This window comes from Brachionichthys hirsutus, chromosome 9, assembly GCF_040956055.1.
Source record: "Brachionichthys hirsutus isolate HB-005 chromosome 9, CSIRO-AGI_Bhir_v1, whole genome shotgun sequence".
Lineage (NCBI taxonomy): Eukaryota > Metazoa > Chordata > Actinopteri > Lophiiformes > Brachionichthyidae > Brachionichthys > Brachionichthys hirsutus.
This window is the reverse complement of record NC_090905.1, coordinates 9,855,340-9,880,573: the sequence shown is the minus strand read 5'-3', so window position 1 is coordinate 9,880,573 and position 25,234 is coordinate 9,855,340. Positions and strand designations below refer to the sequence as shown.

General features: G+C 43.7%; 1 protein-coding gene and 1 long non-coding RNA gene across 2 annotated transcripts; one reads left to right on the top strand and one right to left on the bottom strand.

Annotated features, from left to right (window-relative positions):
• Positions 1–1,619: 1,619 nt before the first annotated feature.
• rnf220b (ring finger protein 220b) lies at positions 1,620–23,973 on the bottom strand. Its single transcript, XM_068743307.1, has 15 exons — positions 23,382–23,973; positions 8,732–8,858; positions 7,830–7,872; positions 7,655–7,747; positions 6,944–6,986; positions 6,618–6,707; positions 5,014–5,057; positions 4,636–4,723; positions 4,171–4,267; positions 3,863–3,922; positions 3,707–3,765; positions 3,511–3,595; positions 2,740–2,848; positions 1,825–1,899; positions 1,620–1,691 (listed from the first exon to the last, which is right to left on the bottom strand). Exons 1-15 carry the CDS (start codon positions 23,971–23,973, stop codon positions 1,620–1,622), a joined length of 1,677 nt encoding a protein of 558 aa, XP_068599408.1.
• Positions 8,176–13,010, top strand: LOC137899283 (uncharacterized). The gene is made up of 3 exons (XR_011105641.1): positions 8,176–8,247; positions 12,609–12,785; positions 12,951–13,010. It is a non-coding gene; the product is annotated as an uncharacterized lncRNA (long non-coding RNA).
• Positions 23,974–25,234: the final 1,261 nt, after the last annotated feature.

Sequence of the window (25,234 nt, the reverse complement as noted above, 5' to 3'; positions counted from 1 at the left end):
TTACCGATGTTCTCTTTTCAAAAAGAGTTCAGTTGTGATGATGATGCAAATGATTTATTACCTAAAGGCACCAAGTGACTATTATAGCCCATTCACTGATCAGAAAACCAAAAAAACCCCGATTTGATCAGGTCTCCCTTACCTTCTCTGTGCACGGTGTTGCGTTGTAGGACTGTTCAGCAGCAGCAGATTCTTCAGACACGCTTCATAATGATCTGGCTACAATGAGTGTGTGTGTGTGCTGCCGGAGTGATTCTGTGGAGCAGCTCATTGTCAGTATGAATTACCACCACCTCCCTTCAGCTCGATGACCAATCACATGAACGCCGGCGTGTTTGTAACTACTCGGCGCCATGTGGGCAGAGTAGAGGATTTATCATCATTTCACTGTTGAATGATGATAAAGGAGAAGAATACTAGTTTCCTACTTGTATGCTTGCATTTCTTTGTGCGAGTTAAATAAAACAAAAAAACAAGTGTGTATATATATACAAAATTGTCTAAAAGCACCGTTTCATTTATTCAGGATGTTTCATTTTGACCATTGCTCTTTAATTTTAATGCCACATTCACACACACACACACACACACGCGCGCACACACATGCCTGGAAGCAGCCCTCTACAGCCAAATTCAGTTAAGTAGCTTTGCTAGAGCAGTTAGAGGTCAATGCATTTTCTTACACAGTCTCTGCAAAACAGATTTTGACAAAGTGGATGGAATTCAACATGTAAAACCGAGTGCCCCCGGATTCTCACATTATCCTGCTTTTAATCATTATGAAATTGTGATATTTTACTTTCCCATGTGTTTTGACCTTGTATTGGCCTAAGTGGTCTTTTGTTCCTGACCTGGTAAAAGTTCAGAATAGAAAGGTTTAGTGTCCCACTACTCCGGATGAGCTGCGATAGGCTGCCCAAGGCTAATCCTGCGCCGACCTACTTCTTGATAGAATAACAAAATAAAAGTCTAACCAATGCAAAATGCTTCCACCCACAAACACCTCAATTCAATAAATGAATAATAATTTTATCCTTACTGCTAATGCCATTTTTAACACTTTATTGTAGTTACAGTAATAAAATTAGATTAAATGAAACTTTATAAAAACACATTAATGGCAAAGACAAAATGAGTTTAAATGCGACTAGATAACTAAATGTTTCTACATTTGCTACACAAATGAACTAAATGAAGCTGATCTCTGTACAGTAAATACCGTTGGGTTGCTCTACTATTCAACATCATATACACACATCAATTCAAACATACACAAAAGTATGTACATGTGCTTCTCATTTGATTAAACCCTTTTTTTCCTCTCATTAAAGGGTTACAAAATTGATAAATATTGTCCCAAAGCATTTTGTTTTTTGTTGCCTGAGCTGTTTACAGGTTTATTCTGATGTGGTTGCAATAGAACCATCGATTTTTGTACAGGGATGTGGTGGAAGGTAAAAGGTCACACTCATCCTTCGGATATACAACCGGAAGGAACAGGAATGGGTGGGGAGGAGGAGGTGGAGAATGGGAGTCTCTGACAGGCCAGCTGCCCACAAGTCCATCCCTAATTGGCTAAAATAGAAGAAACCCCTCCTTCTCATTTGTGAGTGGCTGCATCACAGGAAAACCCGCCTCAGGTCTCCGGGTGAAGTGATGGTGTTGCACTGAGGACACAACTTCTTTGCTCCCTAAAAAGAAAAGTGAAATGAGACATTCAAAACAATATGTAAATAAAAAAAAAGAAAACTAAAACGCCTGAGAATAAAAGTTTAATTAAAAGTATAATAATAATAATGGGTACAAGTCAACACAATATTTTACCAGTGTTCGAAGCCAACACTCCTCACAGTGAACATGCCAGCACTGGATGGAGGTGAGGGGGGTGGTGTATGTGTCCTGCAGGGAGAATAAAAGGCAATGAATCTTTGTGACCTGCAGAACCAAAAACTACCACTAGATGTCCACATGAATCGTTTAAAAAAGCTCCCTACAAAATTACGTTTTATTGAAATGGAACGTCCCGCTGGTTTGTTTCGTCATTTTTTTATTATTACACTGTTGTTTTAGTTGCAATAAATGCAAATACAATTAAATTGTTTTAACGATTCTTTGTTTAAATTAAAATCTGAGTGTCAAGAAAAAGTAATCGCTTTTCACAACATCTGTGCAGAGTATTCATAGGGAATAAAACTGAACTAATTAGCTTTTTCAAAGAATACTTTCACTCATGATCCAATAATTCTAATTTTAAATTCATCAGTTACATTTTTTTTTAGTATAAACTGTTAATAAATGAAATATATATTCATCAGAAGCTGTCCATATGTCATGGAAACATCTTGTATTGAATTTGTTTCTACAACATGAGGCAGAGGAAAGTAACATACAAAATAAATGACTTATAATGCATTTTTTTTTGTAGATCAATTGAAAAATCTCTGTCAGAGCTAGTAGGATTCAAAATTAAGATTTATTTTATTTATCGATAGATATTCACATGGAAATGTCACAATTAAATTTTTCCAGATACAAATGAGGGATGTAAAAAAATAAAATTAATTATATAAAAACATCTTCATCCCCATATTTATATTTCATTTGACAAACTGACCAATAATGTTGGGTTGAGATGTTAACACACAATCCCTGCAGGAATACCAGCAGTTTCTGCATTACTGCGCTCTTGTCTCTATTTTGTGTGTCTCCGCTGGGGATTAAATTTCCTTCTGTGCTCACCATGCAGATGAGGCATTTAAATCTGTCTCCTTTAGACAAGTGTTTCTCCAAATCCCGTATCCGAACTTTAAGTGCATCCAGGGTTGTCAGTTTGGAGTCCTCTGAGAGTCTGCACACACACACACACACAGATGAACAGTAAGAGAAGGGGAGATGGGAGAGTTAGCCACACACTGGAGAGTCATTTATAAATTGAAGACAGATTAAATTATTCGCTGGCCAACATGGATATTGAGCATGAAATTTAGCAGCTATCACATTGCCTGCATTCGCTGTCTCATTTATCATAGGTTGAGAGCATTGGTGGGGGATGAGGTGAGGTATTAAAGTCCTCACAGACAGACTCTACGTCCAAACATACAGTACAGGCAGGCTGCAATGCATTAAACGTGATGACATGTATGTGTCGCCTGTTGTGACCTTGATTGATGATGTCATCACATTGATCTAGTATTGTGCATCACGCTAGTAGGCGCAAGGGCAGCCAGGAATACAACACAGAATGCCCGGCAACCAAAATACAGATTCCAGTAAGGGAAAGCAGCCTCTGCTTCGCTCTGACTGATTGATTCGCACCTCACTCTCAGGATTTAGAAAAAAAATGTTGCTTCTCTTTACAGTAAATGTAAAAAAAAAACCTTTTCTCGGTAAGTCATGAAAATCTAATTCACACCCAGTGAACAGTGAGGATGTTATTTTGCAGTGTGAAAAGTGATTCAAAGGAACATTTTAAGATCTGAGTTACCCCAGAAACATATTCTCGAAACTTACATTTCAATCTCAGTATTTTTGCAGGTTTTGGGGAGACTGGCTGGAATGTCATCCGCTTTCTCTCCACTGCTAGTAGACGGAGTACCTGAGTGAACAAACGAGCAAATGAGACAAGTTTTATCTTATTTGTTGTATTATTATTATTATTATTAATTATCCTAAATCATTTAATTAATTCAGAGTTACATGAACTTACCATCGTTTGACCATTTGGAAAATTCAAGGTTCACTCTGGAGTCAAGCAAAGTGTTGCTGCTACCGCTGAATGAAGAGGACAAAACAGACATTAAAAACAAAAAAAACCAATGAAAATGACAAGGAACATTTTTAATCCATCTGGTGGGATACATACTTCCCTGTTGTCTCCTTGGAACTTTCTCCCGTACAGGGAATGACATCTGTCTCAGTGTATCTGAGGGCAAAGGTCAGGAAACACAGGACAACAAAAAGCTAACGGTACTTTATAACCTGTAAAATGCCAATATATATATTTATTTATTCAACTGTGAGATTACAGAATTCTTTTCCATATTCCAAATATTTTAATCATTCACAGTTTTCATCAGCGTGAAGCGGTCTCTATGCTAAACTCAAGTACACTCTGTGTATCTGTACACACTCAAGTACACACATTGTTTTACTGTTTACTGTTAAGGATACTGGGCTCTGCCGTACTCCAGAGTATCATCTCCATCCACATCCAGGTCTGCGTCGCTGTCTCGGCAGTCCTTGGACGTCGAGCTCACCACAACTCCACCTTTGAGACGTTTCACAACATGCATTTTGTTGGTGCTCTTGTGGAACATGTGCTTTTAAATAACAGTTCTCGGTTCCCTGGCTGCAAAAATGCTGAGTTTTAAACTGGATGGTATTAAGACCGTTTCCATCAGCCGCTCCTTACGCCTGTCAGTCAGCGTGTAACAAGTCTGCAGGTCAGATCTTCACACTCAGCCACAGGAAACCATCTATTTTAAACCTTCCTTCAAGGTATTCTGCTCCACAGTAATCGGGACTGAAAAGTTCAGTGATTTTCTAACTGTCACTCAGTCACATTAGTCACCCTTGCCTGAACAGGATCACACACACGGGTACCTTTATGGCACGCAAACACAATTTCATGCTTACCTTTAAATCCGCTGACCAGAGAGGTCATCTGTATCCTTTTCCTTTCATTCCACTCGTCCTCCAGGGGAACAAAGTCCAGTGAACCCTCCTAAAATACACACACACACACACACAGTGTCATTGTCTTGGTGAATATGTCCATATGCCTGCCATTGCCTCCGGTCACATCGCTGTGAACTAGCGCTGGTAGGGTTTTCACATCAATACACGGTGAGATGCCAGTGATTCTGATGCAACATGAACAAAAGCAATCAGAGTCAGAGGCGTTTGGACCATCAACATTCTCTTAACCCTTTCGTTTTCATCTCTGACGAAATTCAAATGTAAAAGATCAAACATTTTTTGTCGTTCTACTTTGAAGAAAAACCCCAAAAGTACCTGTCCCTCTTCTTGTTTCCTCCTCTTCAGCTTCCCGATCCTGACTGGAAACAAGCAGAGGAAAGAGAGTGATGAGTTTTTAATTATAACGCATATTATTAACTTTAACACTTCAGTTCGTCTCTTTTTTTTATGAGGTTGGGAGTTCTCTTAGTCGCACTCTCAAAATTGTAAATCACCTTCTTCCACAGTTGAATAGCACGCCTTGCATTCTGTATTTGTATTTCATTTACACAAACCTGCATGTCTGACTGCAGATAAGAATGAATTAAAAGGAATCAGGGGCTTGTTCTCTTAAAAAAAATCCTAATGCTTTGTGCAAAATTTAAATTTTTATTCGTCACACAAAAGGTGAAACATGGAGGAAGCTAGAAAGTTTCTAATGTAAGAAACAGAAAAAGGCCAGGGTCAATATTAACATGAATAAAGTGGGTGAGGAAAGGGCACAAAGGGCATTTGGATGACGGTGGGGCTTTCTAGCTTTTCTGGGTATCGAAGTACACCGTGTTCTCATCTTAAATTTATAGAGCTGTGCCTTCAAAGTCTCACATCCGTTTCCGGATATCCATCCACAATAACATATTAGTGTGTGTGTGTGTGGGTGTGTGCGTGTGTGTGTGTGTGTGTGTGTTATTGTAGCTGCACTGCCCTCACAACTCCAACTGTTATCTATAATATGACAACCATATTTTTTTAGTTGTGGATACAAACTTGTTCCTCCCATTACCATCCTGTCATCCCTCATCCCCTTTACTCCCCCTCCCTGATATAGGAGTCAGCACGGCAGGACACCTGCACATCCACTCCCACCGTGGGAGTCCCACTGTGACCCGGCTGACTGCAGATTGCATAAGGGGACATTACATTTTAGGGCCTTCTAATTCCTGCTGGATGGCCTCCACGGGGGGAGGTGGGTGGACACACACACAGGAAAAGAAGAGGCCCGGTGGCCGTGACCCGATCTGAACGAGCATAATGAGGGTTAAAGAGGCCGCCATCGATGAGGAAGAGCTCATCAAACAGAGGGAGGAGCGAGAGAGACAGAGGAGGCCCCTCTTCCTTCTCTCTTCTTCCCATTCCTTCCTGACACATATTTAGAAGCTCATTATGCTGTCCTGCATAAAGACCCAATAAAGGCTAACAGACCTCGACAGCGCAGTTTGAAGAGTCCGCAAAGAGCAGCAATAATAAGGAGTGAGATCTCAGCCCCAGCGGTGAGGACTCTCTGCAGGTCTGTGTCAGTGGAAAATCACTATTACATCACTAGTGGCCGGGTTTGATGCCGCTCAACTGGCTCTTGACTATTTAACCGTATTAATTAGTTGATTTACTCGTCATTTCTTTTCAGCAGGCCTTCTTGCTAAAGGGTTTATAAGTTACAAGCAACGGCTTAATTATTGGGTTCTATCATTTCCTCTGCCTCACAGATCATCAAATCGCTTTTTACTTGCAACTTACACCTGCACATAGTTAGGAAGTTTAAAACATCCTGCAGCCTGTAAAGTTAACATTATAGAGATGGTTAGTTAAATTACAAGCCCTTTATGATATAAAGAGGAGCTGCTGGCTGATGAGGATGGAGGAGGTTCTCCTTGGTGTCTTACCAGCTTGTGTGCAGTCTAGGTGGGCTCCTGCGCTGTGGGGGCGTAATGGGGCAGATTTGACGTAGCACCTGCACCAGCAGAGGTCATCGACTGTTAACATATCAAGAAGTCAAAGTTCAAAGGTTAATCGCTCCTCTGCTCGTGTGGGCGCTAGGCCAGCGGAGATGTAGAGGGGAAAGGCGTGATATCTGAACAGCTGCTGAGGCGGTGGGGATGAAACACAAAAATGGCCACATCAGTGTGAACAAAGGCGTGAGAATGTCGGGAGAGTCCACACCGCACAGCAGCGACACGACAGCTATCAGACTCTGCATGCACTGACGTACCGTTTAGCCTGGTGTGTCTGTTGGCACGCACACGCAGAAACGTCTGTAACAGATACACAATATCTTTCATTCACCTATCCATCAAAGCAAATTACTTCTTTCACATTGCAAGACATTAAAATGGAACAGGCATCTTTACTGGACAGCCTTCTGAACATGTTCCCGTTACTTTGTGCGTTTCGTCTCGTACACATTTAGTGTCCATCCTGAGAGAAGGATGGCTTCATCGTCGTTTTCCTGAAGGCATCTTTTTACGCAATGTCAAATATCTTTCATGTTTTTTCAGCTACAAATGAAATTGCCTCGACCGGATTCCAGACGGACCAGTTTAAGCGAGCGCTTAACACCGAGTCACTGGCACTACACCAGGTAAAAATGTTTTTTACGATGTCGTTAACCACTAGTAGTTTGGCGCTGTGTATTAGTGCACTAATCAAATGCACAACTGAACACATTTCGTGATGATTACAAACTCCTGGTGGAAAAACCAACACCAAAAAAACGAACAGAAAAGTAAATCCTCCCTTCAGCATGATGCATTAATTCCTATCTGCCCTAAGAGTCTAGCATATACACTTCTGCTTTGGCTTACTCCCTATAAATTTGATTCCCAGGAAATGTGCACACATATGATATGTGCAGCAATTTGATTTCGTAAATCTGAAACTCCTGATCAGCCTTCCCTGGTTCGTGTTATTTCCTCAACCTCACCTGGTATCGGTCAGAGCCGGCATCCTCAGGAGGTCGAGGGGGCGATGTGGGAGAACCCGCCTCACGCTTGATTAGGAGAGCGAGCGAGAGAGACTGTGGGGGGACAAAGACGGTCAGCAACAGGATGACGGCCCCGGCGCTCACGTCAAACTCATAAACAATAACAACTGTTTACCTTTGGCGTCCTAATGAGGGCGTTTTGCTGCACGGCTGTGGCACTGCAGAGAACAGGAGCAAATAATGCAGAAACTCGTGTCTTAGACAAGCTTGAAAAGCAAACACACACATAAATCAGCTTCAACATGTCGCTGTGAAATGTGTAAATAATACATATTCCTTTAAACGTCACCTCGTAAATAACCTTTCATTGTGTCTGAATTTGTATCGGAGTTTTCTTCCTGACACAGATATGTTTTACACTCATTCACTCGTGCACTTTCTCTCCCCCTCTCTCTCTCTCACACACACACACACACACAGTCCCCGGAGGCCAAGTTCAATTTGAAACCATTACTGTCCATGGAACGGTCGTTAAGCAGATTTGGAGTGTAATGTCTTTATTGGAGGAATCATTCTTCTGATCTAAGCAGCAGGTAGTGTGTGTGTGTGTGTGTGTGTGTGTGTGTGTGTGTGTGCACCTCTGGTTCTCCTTTGTATGTTTTAGGCTGTGCGTGTGCATGTGTGTGGAGCTCAAAGCAGCCATTATCAGGACATTATCTGCCCGCTGTATGATTTGTGGCCTACAGGCCGGAGGCTGTAATATGAAATATGTTGGGAACAATGAGGCAGCTTGTAAACACGGCACGCAGGTGACAGGACAGGCAGGAGAAACCACTTGGGAATACTGGAGGGAGGAAGGAGCATCTAGCTGCAAAAGCTGTCAGCATTAATTATTACCTGAAAGTTGAATATAAAAAAAAGTCGGAATTGCAAAACAGAAAGAAAATTACAAACAGATCGACTGAAAATGAGAAGATGTGAAAGCTATCGATAAACCACCTGAGGACATAACGTAAAATACAAAGATTTATTGACTTATAAAGTGAAACCGAGTGAAATGGGAATGTTAAATGATACCTGATTTGTATCTGAGCGAGTTTAGTCAGCTCCTGCTCCATGTGGTCTTGCAGCTCTCCCGGTCTCAGAATAGTGTGGCAGACTGGACATACTGGAGCCTGAGCGTCATAGAGACACTTCAGCTTGCCTGAATAAAAGGAGAGAGAGTTTTAGTCATAAGGAAATGAACTAAATGTCTCCGACTAAAAATGCATTATAAAGAGAATTAATGCAGCATTACTATTCTAAAACACTTCATTCAAAATCCCCATTTTATTTTTTTTAATATATATTTTCCTTTTACGGTAAGTAATTCCTGAGAAATATACATCTATATCTAAACTATGATGCATAAGTCTGTGTAACTTCACTCCAAATATCTGTGCACATGCATGTGCATCCAGATGGCAAATGGCATCCAGACAAAAATACTGAAATACACAGATTTGTCATTACTTTCATTAAATAAAGAAAAAAGATGAGCGGGGCGGACTCAAAGGTTAACATTGGACTACATGACATCATGCACCTCTGGAACACCTGCCCTCAAAACTCATTTAAATCAGAACATTTATGAGGTTGAGAATGGCCGTCAATGCGTGGACAGGAAACCCATCTGTACTACTGATAGACAGAGACAGTAAAATAAGGTTGCACACAAACACGCACACGCACCGCTATGGCCCCCTGCTGTCAGTGTGCTGACATCATAGTCTGTCAATAGGGAACATTACCCAGAGGGTCGCTCGGCCCATTGGGCCCCACTGATGGATTACTGCCATAAGCAGCCAGCTGGGAGCTGGAGGAGCTCGACTGGATCAAGATTTTACCTAGTAGATGAGGTGATTTACTCCTGAAAGCCATCAATCACATGCAGAGGGCTCGTTGGCAAGATGCACCTATTTTCTGGAATCCGCACAGTCGGGGGGGAAACACATGACAGTCCTGTCAAACAGTTTAACACTTTATATTTAGACACAGAGAAGTAACAGGACGCCACATCTCAGTGTGGATCACAGTGGAGCGAACGTTTTGACGAGAGTTTAATCCAAGCACTTTTCCCAGCTGCACTCCAAAGTGAGGTCTGATGTAAAGTTGGGCAAAATGGCCTCTAAATAAAACATAGGGCGGAAGAGAAAGCAGAGCCGGGTGTCCTTGGAAGAGTGACAGCTCTCTTCGTTTTACCCCCGCCCTCCGCTCTGCCTTTTTTGCATCCTCTCGCGAAAGCCTAAATGACTTTTCCCGACATGCATCGAACGTTCCCCGGCTTTCTGCGCTCCGCCGCCCGGAACATGCAGGCATCGGTAAACAATGAAATCTCTTGGCTGAAATTGAATTTATAACCACATTACCCGAACAGATAACGTCTCTGAATGGCGCCGCGATAAGAGCAATGGGATTTGATTTTCAGGTGTTTTATTGGTCCACTTTTTGGATAAGGCTCCCTCCTCCAACTACAGCCTCTCCCCCACCCTTCACCTCTGCTCCACACAAACATCAGATTTAATGGTGTGAGAGAGGGCATGCATGGATAATGGTGTGTGTGTGTGTGTGTGCGTGCGTGCGTGCTGGACTCTCGTAAGTGACAGTTGTTCATGTGGTGGTTCATGACCATCTTTTTACACGTCTCCATCCCCCTGCTGGCCTGTGCCCCCCCACCCAAATAAATTCTGTCAGTATCAGTCAGCCTCAGCCCCTCTTCAGCCTGGGAGGTCTCAGACACACAACAGGAGGGCTGTAAAACCTGCCTATGAGCCTTCCTAACTGTTCCCTCACTACGGCAACTGGCTGGGATGAATTGACTGTGCTGACTTTGATTGGCCCACCGCCGAATGGATTCCCTGTGTCCCTGATTGTTTCCTTTTTCTGCCTTTGTGTCTCGCCAGTTCAGGACCTCCTTCCCTGGATTCCTAGCCTTTGTCCAGCTGCTATTTGGTCTCTTCACTTGCTGATCCCACTTGGGAAGTGCACGTCGGCTATATCTCCTGTTTTGCTCCAGTAAAATAGAGTGGGTCGATTTTTGTGGTCGCTTTAAAATTCAATAGCCTATTTCAAAATCATCTCACAGCAGTGCCTCCATGTAAATCTAGGGAACAGTTTTCATTGTAGAAAACGACTTCACATATGTGGTACAATTTCTACCGACCCTATGGATTTAAAAATAACCCTTTCAGGTAAAAGAAGCACACGGCGCGCTGACAGAGACATCCTCATCTTCCTCATGTGTGATTGATGGTCAAATCCAGTTTCTGTTGTTTTGCATCAAGGCTGTCCCACATTCAGTGCTCACCACAGAAGCCAAGATCAGGATACCGCTGACAAAATCCTCAAAGCATCGAGTCCCCCCCGAGGGCCTGGGTAATGGCTGATGCCAGCGCCCATATGACGGCTGCCAGTTCTGCTGATGCGGACAGAGCGGAGATGCCTAACGTGACCTTTAGTGAATGCCACATCACATCAGGTCCGGATGTCACCCGTTGACATTATGCTGGGGCATGAAAAGGCTGTTCTGCAGGGAAGACACGGTGATGAGCGTCCCCCTGGTGACAAACCTGTGGACACGGTATAATTCTGATTGACATGAGGAGGACCGGATGGCTTTGAAAGACAGGGGACATACAAGCAAGCACCCGTGGAGGGTGTGGCGCTTGCTTTGTGTAAACTGGGTCTCGTTTTCTTCCTTGTTCATTAGCGATAAAGTGCTGAGACAAGTCACTTCAACTGGCATCATTATCCCAATCATCAAACAATTCTCTAAGCACATCAGAAATCCCTCTATAAAGCCATAACAAGGAAAGACTCTATATAACCAGTAGGCATGTAGCATTAGGGGAGTGAAGTCAATGCTTGGCGGCTCCAACGCTGGTAGTGGGTTATGTAGGCAGGTCCTTGGCACAATTTCAGAGGAGTTGGAGAGCTATAAAAGCCAACTGGCTCCTGCCACACCTGTACTCCACCTTATCCCGCTGCCTGCTTCCTATTTAAAAGCATCGCTTGCAGGATATTAGTCAGGGTTTTTTGCCGTCTGTGAGGTCGAACTAACGTCTAAAGCAAAGGGGGGTGGGGGGGGGGGGGAGTATACGGGCCGCCGTTTGTTTTTTATTGGGGAAATAATGGTCTATTGAGAAGTTGGGTATTTAATGAGCAACATAATAGGCCCTGTACTAACACATCTGCTACGAGCAGTCATTTCCTCTGCTTTCAAAGGCTGCAGCTCTTGCCTTTGAAACAGCAAGTCCACTTGCCTTTGACTTAGTACTCCAAGATATCTGCTTTTTATTAATTGCAGAATTGCTACACCGGTAATAGATGAAAAACAAATGTGCTGCTGGGATCCAGGTTCAATCCAAACCTAGTTTAATGGCAGAAGAAGGTACACGCACTTCCTCTCGTGGCTTGACCTCAAATCTCTAACTGTCCAAACTAATTCCAGCATCCTTCAAAAATATCCCCCCTACTCTGCAATCAATTGTGTTTAATGTATTAAAGACACTCACCACAACCTTTGGCCCTTGCACAAATCAATGCCTCGTTAGACCACTAATGATCATTCATTGACTAATAAGATCTGTATCAACCTCTTGTAGCACATTGATTGGCCTTTGGCCCCTGTAGCGCTCTCTGCATTAGATGGACACAGTGGAGATGGCAGCTCTAAATCCCGGGGAGTCAGATGATGAAAAAGATCCTGCTGGGAATGGACAGGAATCCTAAACCCCAAATAGACTCATTCTGAAGCGCCTCAGGCCGAAGCCCTTTTCTTCTTCCCTACAGATCAATGCACATAACTTCTCTGACCACAGGTCAATCAGCGCACAAAGCCCTAATACCTCTCCCTTTCCCTATTGTTCTTTCTCTCTCTCGTCTTCTTCTGTGGTCTCTACAATTGCTCCATCAGGTGCAGGCGTGGCTCAGCATGCATGTGTGCAATCATCTCATCGACAGAGAGTGGACTCGGGAGCTGCGTGACTGTGTCCATGTGTCCATATTCTCCTTCTCAGGGCCAGAGGGCAAAGATCGGACCCTGCCTCTGCTTTGCTCCAGCCAATCAATCTGGCCCTCATTGAGATGCAAGGTACAGAGATCTTTGACGGTGACATACAGATCGCCGGGTGGGTGTCGACGTCAGGGCCAAGTTAGGGCTGTCCTTGCCCCTAACATGGGGCTAATTAAATGCAGCCCAATGCAAATATCTTAAGCAATGTCAAGTCTGTCTATTCCATCCTTTTTCCCTTCCCAGTATCCGTTTGACTGCCATGGATGAGGGGGATAGATTGTTCCACCTCTGTGACGCCTCGGGACATAATAAAAGCAAGTTGTTTTTTGTGTGAGGCTTCACTTACTTTCCTAGCTTACTAATCCAGTCCACCACAGGAACATTTATGTGCCTCCAAATGTTGAAAACGAAACCAAGCTCCTACTCTGGGCAGCAAATGTCAAATCCAGACTGTGACATCTGCCTGCTGTTTGCTGTCTGTCAGTCATGTTGGATCAAGGAGCCGCTGACGGCGGACAGCGACAGAGCCGTTCACTGGCGGCATGTCACTCACTCCGATGTCATCAACCTGCATTCGCTGGAGAGACGGAAAGACAGAGATCCAACTCCGTCACCCTGTATCCTGCTGTCGGGACAAGAACCCGTCTCAGCAACACTTCAGAGAATCAAACGCCATCGTTTGACAAGTTAATAATATTGACTGAGGACGCCGTTTCGTCGCATTGTGCACGGCACTCCAAGCTGAGAAACACAAAGATCGCTCATTTACATGAGGATATACTGTACATATATCCTCCACCAGAGAGCGAGAGAGAAAGAGAGAGAGACAGAGAGAGTAATCAAGAAGCTAATAAACAGATCATGATCCCTCATTAGAAGATAATTAGATTGTTTCCAAAAATATAGATCATCATTACCCGGACCACTGATTAATACACATTAATAATCTCTCTCTCTCTCTCACACACACACTCTTCCTGTCGCTCTTATTATTTCTCTCCTTATCACTTTGCTCTCATTTTCATTTCCCCTCTCGCTCTCTCTCTGAATTAGTGGCTAATAAGGAGAAAACGAGACGATCGCTCTTTTGCCTGCATCAAGTGTTCAGCTTTTGTAAACAGTGTGTGGAACTCACTGATGAGTGTAATTAACACACCCTCAGCAGTGGTACTTGATCGCCTGCAACAACCACAGTTCTTACCTTAATACTGATCCCAGACCATTTCCTTACAGAAGTGGCCCAGCAAAGTTCACGTTCAGCAGACTCCACTGAACGTGAACTGCTGGTACTTCAACGTTATTCTTCTCCAAGCAAAATCAATCAACAATCAATTGCACCTTATTTCATTTATTTCAACTCTTTCGATAACGAGCGAGGTCATCTACAAATTAAATATGAACAACTAAATCCTGTCACACTAAACAATACTGATTCAACTTTTGTAAAATGGGTGAGCCGGTACAGGGTAGCACAAGATGGGTTTTTGAATTTCACTGCATAGGTGTATAAGCCACAATGGGAAGACTAAAAAAAACAGCTAATACCAGTCAGCAGCTTCATATGAAGGAGACTGCACGAAGTCCAGGACATTCTTAGAGGCTCTTTCTCTTCGAGAGAAGGGTTTACAATTCCTAAAATTCCATGGAAATACCAACTCTAAATATTTAGTGTTTTACAAACAAGTCTCATTCTCCGACCTAAACCCTCGAAACAAACATCACTCTGAACACATACATTTTGTATTCCAACCTTTAATTTGGGGAAGCTGATGAACACACAAGGACACACAGATCCTTCAAACAAGTATCCATTTTTATGACCCAAGAAGCCTCGCATTGATCGCTGATCACAAAGCACGAAGAGCTCAGACCAGTCAGAACTTGTTGACACCTCCCCACAGCATCCCTCCCTCCACCCTCAAGAGCGGGCAGCGTTACAAATAAACCACCTGTACCTCCCACTTCTCCCCCAGATAAGATCTGATACTGTCAGAATAGTGTGTCGGTGGCTGCTGGTAGAAAAGCACCACAAGCACCTGGCCCTCTGTGATGCGCCTGTGTTTGGGTTTGTCACACTTCCTAAAAGGATGTTATTTAGTCTGTCTGGGTGAGAGAACAATAATAGCAGATGAGGATGGTTTTAGTTTCAAATAGCAGAAAGATATGGCTGATTGAGCTGCTTATCTCCAGTAGCTCACATTAAAGGAACGAGGAATCCGGGTCACTTGAAGCACTGGGGTTCACAGGAATGAATTAATTTCAAAGGGTTAATAATAATAATAATAATAATAATAAACTGGGAGATTTTTTTTAAGTATCTGTGCAGTTTGTATGTTCTTTCCATGTCCACGGTAGAGAATGAATGAATGAATGAATGAATAAGTCACAGCAAAAGAAGAAGCTGGATGGCTGTGGTTCAGGAGGTAAAGTGCTCATCCACTTATTGGAAGGTTGGTGGTTCCGTTCCCAACATCTCAACAAGTCGTGGAATTCTTCATCAAAATACCAAACCCCTATTTGAACCCCCTAATGCTTGGCTGAATGGTGACATTTATTGTAAAGTGTTTTGAGTGGTGAGTCAAGTCAAAACGATAAAGGTGCAACACGAATACGTTTTTAAAGACTCATACAGAAGCAAAAGCACCAATAAATCTGAGGAAAATTATTTTGATGACACCAGCATTCAAGAAATCGCGTGTCTCCACTGTCTGCAGTCTGCAAAGGGCTTCTTGTCACCGTCTATTGTGTGGTTTATGTTTTACACGGCGGAGAAAGGTGAACAGTAAATAAATGTTTCACACTTGTTGATGTTGTCTTTCCACAGATAAAGGGTCCAGCATCCCTGGATGCTCTGTGAGGTCTCCCAGCACCAACCTGACTGCACTGTCCAGACCTGGAGCCTCGCTGAGAGGAAGTTATATTGAACTTCAATACATCGACTGAGTGGATAGACAACCCATCAGACAGGAAACCGCTGTGCTGTATTTCAGCGTTTGACAAAGTACAAAGAGAATCTCAGTGGGGAAAAAGACACATTGGAATGCTTTGTCTGTGTGAAAGTGGGATTGTGGTAAATCGTGTACAAACATATTTCTAAGTGGGTAAGTGCTCATGCGTGGATCATTTACACACACACACTGCTGTGTAGCCCCGGTGAGCGCAGCACAGCGTGATCCCCGTCGATACGCCCCTACAAACTCCCCCCGTCAGCAGACACAGGAGAACAAAGCGGCCTGTGGCGGTGCCAGCGGGTGTAGATCTTCTCCCCTGTGTTGTCGCTCAATGAGGTCGGGCAGGACCTGCTCACAGTTCACGCTCCTCTCCTTGACTGATCAGGAGCTCTGAGCTGCAGCTAATGAGACTGGACCCTTTCCCGTCTGAGGGACCCAGAACGGGCCCACCCAGACTAAATCTATGTAGAGTTCAGAGTCCACTCGGAGCACAAGGAGCTGGAATTCCAGATAAAACTCATTAATAGTGATTATTGGTGATGGGCATTATCAGTCAAACAGCATTGTAGTCATTTGCTTAATAGAGAGAGACATATTAGGACTCTGTGATATGGAGGTTGTAATAAAATTTAATTTATTTAAAAAATCAGAACACATGCAACTTAAATACTGCAGTGATGCCATGCAAACTCCAACATTTTAAATAGGTTTGACTAAAACTGATATTTTAAAGACATTAATATTTTCCAGGGTGGATTTGAGCAATTTCTATTTTAGGGAAATTCAATGCGAACTATTATTATTCATGTAAAATTATTGGATTCTAATTTGCCAGGTTCAGGTCAAGAATACTTCATCGTAGCACCCAGTGCAGCACTTCCTTCTTATTAGAGACAAACAAAACACACAGGATGACAACAGAATTCTAGCTGGAAAAAATAACAATATTAGCCAAGCATATCATCTGTGAAAGTTTATTTAAAAGTAAGTAAAACCAACTTTATATTTGAAAACACAGTGTACTTTAGGGGACAACCATAACTAGCATTATTTTACAGTGAAATATCGTCTTCGTGTTTTTCTTTTATAAAAGAATTTCATTTGTATTTATTTTTTGAAGTAGCTGCACTGCTGTGTGAAAGCCAGCTACAGCAGCCACTTGATGCGTTACTGTACAATGGTGTAATTTACATTGAAACACTCCCTGGCATGCACCCCAGAATCCGCCAGTGATTGATTTGTAATTGTACTAATAGGGTCACGACCGAGACAATAGCAATGTGCAAAGCTCAGTTCTGGCTCTTACTCAGCATCACACACTCACAGCGGGCCGGCTGAGCACTGCATGTGTGGTCTGTGGAGACAATTAGCACAATCTCCATACTAATGGCAGCCTGTAATGGACACTGCTGGGCCTGCCAGCCATTGTGTATGTGATCCCATGAGCTTGCATGCGTGTGTTAGGGAATGTGTGCATACTCGCATATTCTGCGTTGTGTGCCTTCCTGTGTGTCTGCCTGCATTGTGGTGTGTATGTGTGTGTGTGTGTGAGAGAGAGAGAGAGAAGCAGCAACCATTATTGCTGGGGTAGAGCAGCCCCTCCACCCTCTTTGCACACAGCTCTAACCCTGATCAACTGCCACTCATTAGCACCATAATAAAGAGTTGAGACAACAAGTAAAAGGTTATATACTGCTGAACGGCTGTTTTCCTATCAATTACCCGGCCTGTGATTTATGGCCCAGACTCGATGCTATTCTCTGAGGAGAATTGGGGGAGTGTTTACACCCTTGCACAGCAGGGGGTGAGGGGTCAGTCCTGGTAAACTTCGACCTCTACGCCGAGGTGCACCATCAAGACCGATGGGAGTTTGCAAAGCATCACTGGAAGTGACTGAATAGATGATTGGATTTCTTTTAGGATGCATGTTTAAGTGATCTGCCTTATATATATATATAAACACACACTCTGTGTTAAATGCTGATCTCTGAGCGTGTGATATATATGGGAGTCAAAAGGGAGTAAATATAGTGATACAGAATGAGTCTAATTGTTTAGTCCTGTTCTCTTGTTCACATTGGATTAAAGTTCAACAAATTAACAACACATTTCATTCACCCTTATTGAACCACTGAAATGTGTTCAGCTGTCTGACTTGCAATGAGCATGGGTGAGCTGCTGTGGAGCATGAATGAGGCAAACAGATATCTGACCAACATGCACCTGCTGTACGTTACATATATGTGTGTAACTTCCTGGCTGCAATTCAAGGATGCAGGATTGCGTGGTCCGTCTGCACTGCTCCTCAGGAGCATGTGTTTAACCCCAGCATTTGGCCTTCCTGGCCTCCCTATCTGCCTGACTGATTTGTTGGACTCTGGGGAGTGAGGGGGACTGTGTGTGTGTGTGTGTGTAGGTGTGTGTAGGTGTGTGTGTCTTTGTCTTTCCTAATCTAATGAAATGGTGAATGAGGAATCCCTTTCTTCCTTTCGTCTTTATTTTAGATATAAAGTAATTAGTATTATAGATTTTATTTTAGCCCAAATAAGCGGCTCTGATCTTCTGCTATGCTTCCACAGTTTGCAGATGTCTGTGGAGTTTCATCCAGGTCATGGTAGGTCTGAATGTTGAATAAAGTCAACTGGACTTGCAGGAAAAGCTTGAAGAAGTTCTGAACAATGTAGAACTGATAAAGCGCCTTTGATGAGACAAGAAACTTCAAGCTTTTTTTTTTTCTACAAGTCCATTTGAATTGATTCAACATCATGACCCAGTTTGCAGACATTCTCCATCGGTCTAGCGTTGAGCTGCTAACTGCTGTGTCATAAAGTCGCGATAGATCTATGCTGAAAAAGCTGCAAAGAAGGGCCTGTCAGGGTACCCCCCTTCTCCTCTTTGTGTAGATAACGTGCTGTAGATCTCGGCCGATGGCATCGGGCAACGTCGGAAGAGACAACAGCTAAACTCATTTAAATCACCAGAAAGCTGCGGGCTTCGACAGCCAACACTCTGAAAGGTTTCAGCATTCATAAGCAAAGATTGTGTAACTTTCACAGCAATAAAAAGGAAAACTACAAGACGAAAGTGCTTCCACGCTCACGTCTCTCCCAGCCACTATAAACTAAAGGGAGGGAGGTAAAAAGCCAAAGAGAGTTTCCCCCCCTGCCAGGATGAAAGCATCTTTTACTTGGGAGAACATTAGGAGAACAAACTACCATCACAACAGGAGGGGGAACAGTCATCCATAGCGTGCTCTCACATCAAACGCAGCCACCATTAGTATTGTAATGCTTCCTCTCGGTGTGTTTGAAATCAAGAAGAAGACTAACAGTGTGGTCGCCGAGAGAGGCTGGGAGCAGATGTCGCTTATCCGGTAAGATGGAGCTTCAAACAGACGGAGCAACGCTGTGATCGAGCTGAACGTTGCTGCCAGGAGTTCAGTTTCTCCTCTTTCACAGTTCCTTTTTTGAGTCTATAAAATGTCTTGTAACCTTGATTGGAAATGAAACAGATTTTTTTTTTTTTAAAGATAAAAAGAAAATCCCCCCTCCCCATTTATTTGTATTTAACTTTCCAAAAAGTCTTTTTTTTTTGGTCACTGTGGATGCTAGATGGTTTAATCTGTTTTGCTTCTTACAAAAAGAAGTCCCAAACCAAAACTTGTTCACACCCTTTCAACACTTCAGTTTTCTTATTAGAGTTTATTTATGGCCAAGCAAACCATCACAAAATCACAACCGCAAAAGCGATACTGAACATGTGGCACACGCAACGGCCGATCCGTCTAATGCACATGCAAGTCGGCCCGGTTTAGAAGTTTAAGCTCCGGGAATAATAGCAGGCATCAGCTACTATATGTGTATGCATGAGTATTGACTGCTGCTATTGATCGCTTGTGGTCTGTCAGTGGGATGTAAACACCGCGTCTTTCAACGGGAAGCTCCTCTCAATACGAGCAGCCGTCAACGGCTCCACGGAAAACACCCCCCGTTGTCAAATCAGCACACGCTGCTAGAGTATACAATCTAGAGTCTCTACATGTGCACCTGTGTAAGTGTGTGTGTGTGTGTGAGAGAGAGAGAGAGGGAGGGAGAGCTGTCAATTTACTGTCCAAACTTACATGTATAAAAATAAGCGGATGAAGAGTATGTATAAACAGACCTGCTGGACAGAATAAACTGATTTCCTCCAAAAGACGGCTCAATCACGCAACGTTTCATCGTGCATTTATTGTCTTTATATATATGCAGTAATAACATCTCAAAACCTTCTACCTTAAAACATAACATGTTCCTTCATGCCTGTAAATATGAGGCTTTTATTTAAGTCACACAGCATATTCAAACTTTACTATAGAGACAGTGCAGATGGCAGACATGACGTGCGTCTTTGTTTCACCGATTCTGCTTTGGAGCTGCACCAGACCGCTACCATGGAGGACCCTCTGAGCACATCTGGTAGGAAACGCTCAGGGCAGTCTTTACACCGAGGTGTTCTGGTCCCAACAAGAGAGGTTTCGGGGGTCCTCGTCTCATTTAACGGCACCATAACAACCCAAATTCTGCGACGTTGAAGTGTTTTGTTAAGCTTAAATTCCTGCGGCCAAATTCAGCACTTGCTGAGAATACGTTTTTTTTGTTCCAACCTAGAAACACACAGTTTTGAGTTAAATTAGTATTGTAATTTTTTATACCACCAAATGTCGCAAGCAGCCAAAAGTACAATGAATACCAAACAGTAACCCACAAACCCGAATGGTCAAAATAAAATAAAAACGAAGCATCACAGAATGGCAACTGTAAGAAAAGATTTACAATTGCAATTTGCATTCGTGTGTAAATTTTCTCAGAATTTCCAGTTACATTCAAAGTGAGACAGGAGGTCGTAGCTGTCACCATAACATGGCAGGGGGGGGGTTACAAATCTGGAACACACACACCACAACATCACGATTTTAACGCCTCATCCTTTTGACATGTTTTCATTCATCAAAATAAACTACTTATTTTCTGCACACACAAAAGGGAAAAGAGGGAAGTGAGAAACTCTACTTCAAGCTCTATTAAACAGCTAAACTGACAGCAACACACAAGAGTGCAGCGTGTTACAAGGAATCACAGAGCCCTCCGACATCTGGCTCCACTTACCACAACTCTCACTTCGCTTTGCCACCGCAGCAAGATGCAGACTCACTCACACACACACTCACACACACACACATACACACACACACACACACACTCCACTCAGCATCTGGCCACAGTGTATTTTGCCACTCCACTCATCAGGTTTCCCCAACTGGTGTGCCTGGTAAAGAACCATTTTAGGTCCAGCTCAGGCCTGGAGCGGAAAGCATCTCCCAGAGGAAAATAAGCATGACTCGCTCCAGTGAAGACATCTGCCCTTTGAAAGCAAGTGGGGCTGTTTGAACAGCTGTCAGAGCACGCTGCGCATCTCAAGCCTTCCCTGATGAAACAGAGGCATCCTGGGAGTGAAAACGTACAGAGACAAGGCAACGCTGAGGGAACAGAAGGAGGTGTCCGCTGACAATAGGAACAGGTGCCCTGCCTGCAGGTTACAAAGGGAAGCTGCGTGTGAGAAGGATGACGGTGGCCGGTCACTGCACTCAGACCCGGAGAATAAATGTGACACTTCCTGCAGATGCAAACGAGAAGTGTTGAGTTGTTCAGATGAAAGCAGATACGAGCATTGCTTCATGTCAGATAGGCAGCACAGGAAAGTCTTATTAAATCATGCCTTCATCAATCCATCCATTATGATGGAGGTATGGTTTATCCACACCTCTAGAAATAATGCACGGAATGAATCCATGTTCTAAAGGTCTGCTTTTTGTAACCAGTTTCTTCTGTTTTTTCAAATCTAACCTAACAAGGAAGTCTCAGATGCAGACCAAAGCGCTGAGAGGAAAACCGTACAAAAAAGGGGAATACGCACGACCCCAACACAGAAGGCCATTTCAATGACGGGAAACCTTTAAAAGGATAAGGTGAAGTTTTTATTTTTCCGTGTGTACTGGAAGTACTTGTTCCGTGAGTACTTGCATAGCTCGTGCAGCAGTACATGAGCAATAGACGCTCGAGAAGCCCAAGAGGATTTCAAGCTTAACACTCGAGACTTTTGGTCCTGAAGTGACTGTCTGTTACCCAGTGAAGAGGAACAAGTGTATGTCAGACTTACACAAGTGCTGGGAGCTCAATTGCATTAAAGCTCTTAGTTTGCCTGAGCTCCAATCTAATTGGATAAAGCTGGAAAAGCCGCTTCCAATGTGTGGAATCCATTTTTTTCTTTTATTCCCCAACCTGAGTTTTTGTGAGGAGAGATGCCCCCCCCCCCCATGTTCTATTCCACCCAATCTTTTGTCCTTGTCAACATTCCCCAAATGAGATTCCAAAAATCAGGAGGTGAGGGGAGCATGCATGCTCGAGTGCACGGAGCAAACATTGTCAGACAGACACACCTCTCCACCAGCATGTTGGCTGGCTTCTGGCTCCTTTCCTGTCCTTATTAAAACTCCATATTGAGATTCCTTCCTGCCAGTCCGCCTTCCTGGCCCCGTCACTCAGCCACCAACCAGGGACAAGAAGCGCAAGTTTCAACAAAGACGCGCACATATGCACGGAGACACAAACGGCACACAATTCAAACTTTTCTAAAGGCAACTTGTCCCTGCTCCCTCCTTTATGTGTGGGATGAAAGTTTCCTTTAGGTGATGTGTGCGAGAGCGAGCATCAGTGTCTCCCCCCTCTCGCCTTCACTTCTCTCCATCTCTGCCCCCCCCCTCCCGTCTCATTGTCATTATTTTCGATGGTGTCCCCCTCTGATCTGCTGAGCCTTTGGGTGCTCTCTCTCCCCTCTCTCTCTTTCTGTCTCTCTCTGGCACCTTTCATCTGTCAGACGCTCCCCTTGGCGACCGCCACTGAGGGGGTTTGATTTCCCATCATGCCTAGCATTGCCTCTCTGACTTCGGCTCCCCCCGCCCCCCCTTTTCCTCTGAGGCGAGTATTGTGCCCCCGCATCGTTGGGCAATTATCCCCAGGAGTAATGAGGAGCGTCTCTCCCTCCACGGCACACTGACTGACACCTCTCCCACTCATTTGTCAACAAATCAGAAGGCTGGTGTGGGTGGCCATATTGAGCCGAGGGTTTTCGTTGGGAAGCTTGGGCTGGGGCGCATCACTGCGTCGCGCTCTCTCTCGCTCTCGCTCTTTTTTCCATCCTCCTCCATCCCTTCGTCTCTATCTCTGCCACCTCGTTATCTCTGACAGGGTGTCGTTCGTTCTAACGCTCACTCCTCCTGTGTCAGCCCTCCACACGCTTCAATGTATTCATGTTCCTCAGCCGCCAAGGAAAGTCTTACTTCCAATAGACCTGATGGTCACATAGAGCTAATGATCACTAAGCTGAGCAAGTGACACCGTGCAATTTCATCTGACTTTGTGTCAAAGTCTAACACAGGCAGTCCCTGTAAACACTTTGTCCAACTCGACGATGGAGACTAGAAAGGCAAATGGAAACTATTTTCGGATGAGTTCTTACTCATAAAGGTTCCTTTGCCTTTGTCAGATCGGTCCAGCGGAGGAAGACGTATAATTGTGATCTGCCGCGTCATGTCACGGTGAGCCAGATCACTGGTGTACCAGTTAACGCTGAACTAATATGCATTGTAAGTGTGTGTCTGTGATTACGGTGTGTGTGTACTCACTGTGCTCCTTGCGCTCCTCTGGGCTTGATAAAGCCTCTCCATCAGACAACAGGCCGGACATGGAGAACAGCCTTCGCCCCGAGTCCTCCACAGCTTTGAGGGAGCCTCCCGGGGAGCCAAAGTCAAACTCCTTCCCCTCCACCTCCGGAAAGCAGCTTTTCAGCCTTTTGGCAGGTGTGAAAGCTGAATGGTAAAGCCCTGACTCCCGCTCCTCTTGTGGAGAGGAGAAAGGTCGGAAGGCCCCCACTCCACTGTGGTTGAGCATGCTCAGGGTGGAGCAGTCCAGGTTTGGTGGGGTGAACTGCGGGTGCAGGTGAAGCAAGGATGCTGGGAAGTCTCGGGAGGGAAAAGTACCTGACATGGGCGCCTGGCGCTGATACATGGAGGTGAAGGTGTAAGAAGCTGAGGGGAAAGGAAGGTGGAGGTCCTTCTCCACAGAGACGGGGACACCGAAGGGTCTTGGAGCCTGGCAGGGGACGGAGGCGTCCCGACCCGCTTCGGCAGTTGAGGCGAGGACCATCAGGGCAGGGGAGGCCAGTGGAGCTGGTAGATAGGAAGGTCTGTCCATCTTGAAGGGGCGGTGGAGGTCCATTCACCTCCCTGTCTCTGGTCCTGAAGAGAGGAGGAGGACACGGACAATCGGAGGATGGGACATGAAGAGTCATGACAAATAGTTTTAAATTATGCTCTTTTTAATTTGACATAAAAAAAATATTATTGTTATTAATTTGAGGCTTTTAGAAGGAAAATAAATATTTCTTTTTGCCAGCCTTACAGGTTGTTGTTTTTGTTTTTATGATCCAAAAGTCAAAATCAATACCTTAATTTTGTGAAACACAACGAGATGAATCTGGGGCCTTTCGGCACATAAAGGTTTTGGACTAATTTCAGTACTAATTGTTTGGTACAGGTCTGATAATAATTAGGGTGGGATAAATTGCCAACAAAACATGGAGGAAAATAATGTTCAGGAAAATCCTGAAAACCTGATGGAGGAAAAAGAGCAAGTCCTTTTAGATCTTCTCTAATTAATTAATTGTCTCAATAAATCAGCAAACTGTAAACAGTGTCTATTAAAAACACATTTAAGTATCCCAACATTTGGGTTTTAAAACGTGAAACAATTATCTGCACAGAAACATCCGGCAATTCGTGAGTTTGATACATGTTTTATTTATTTATTAATTACAAACATTTTAAGAAAATCTACTTTGCTGAATTAGTTTGCGATGTATAGCTGAGATTTAACAAATTTAACAGTTAATAAACTAAAATAAACCTTGTTCTTCTGATTCAACACTTCGGTCGTATATTATTAAAATTATAAAAAGAAAAAATAATATGCCAATTATTATTATTAAAAGACAAGTCAGCGCAATTCATGACTTTAAAACAAAATAATAGCGCAAACATCGAGCTTTGATTCCGTTATATCCCAAAAATGTAACATTTCCCGGTTTGTTTTTACATCGTTTAAAACCCGACAAGTTTTCCAGCGAGTGCGTAAAAGTTCCCTCAAAGCCTCGGACGCGCTAATCAAAGAACCAATTAATCAATTAGAACGGATCGAATTGTTATCGCTTGTGTTATTATCGTCGCACTTACCTTGGACGCAACACGAGGTTTAGTTTCGCGTTAAAAAAAAAAAAGAAAAACGAAAAGAAATTCTCACTCTCCTTTAACTTTTGGAATTTCACAGCGACACTTTCCTCTGGCAGCGCAGAGGGAAACGCGCACGGCTTTCCAGCGCTCCTCCAGATGTTGCGGGAGTTCGCAGCGATTTGAGGCTGAGGCGGGTGAAGTTCAGTGAAGTACAGTCGCCGCGTCTCCGCGGAAGGATCGAGGCATCAGTG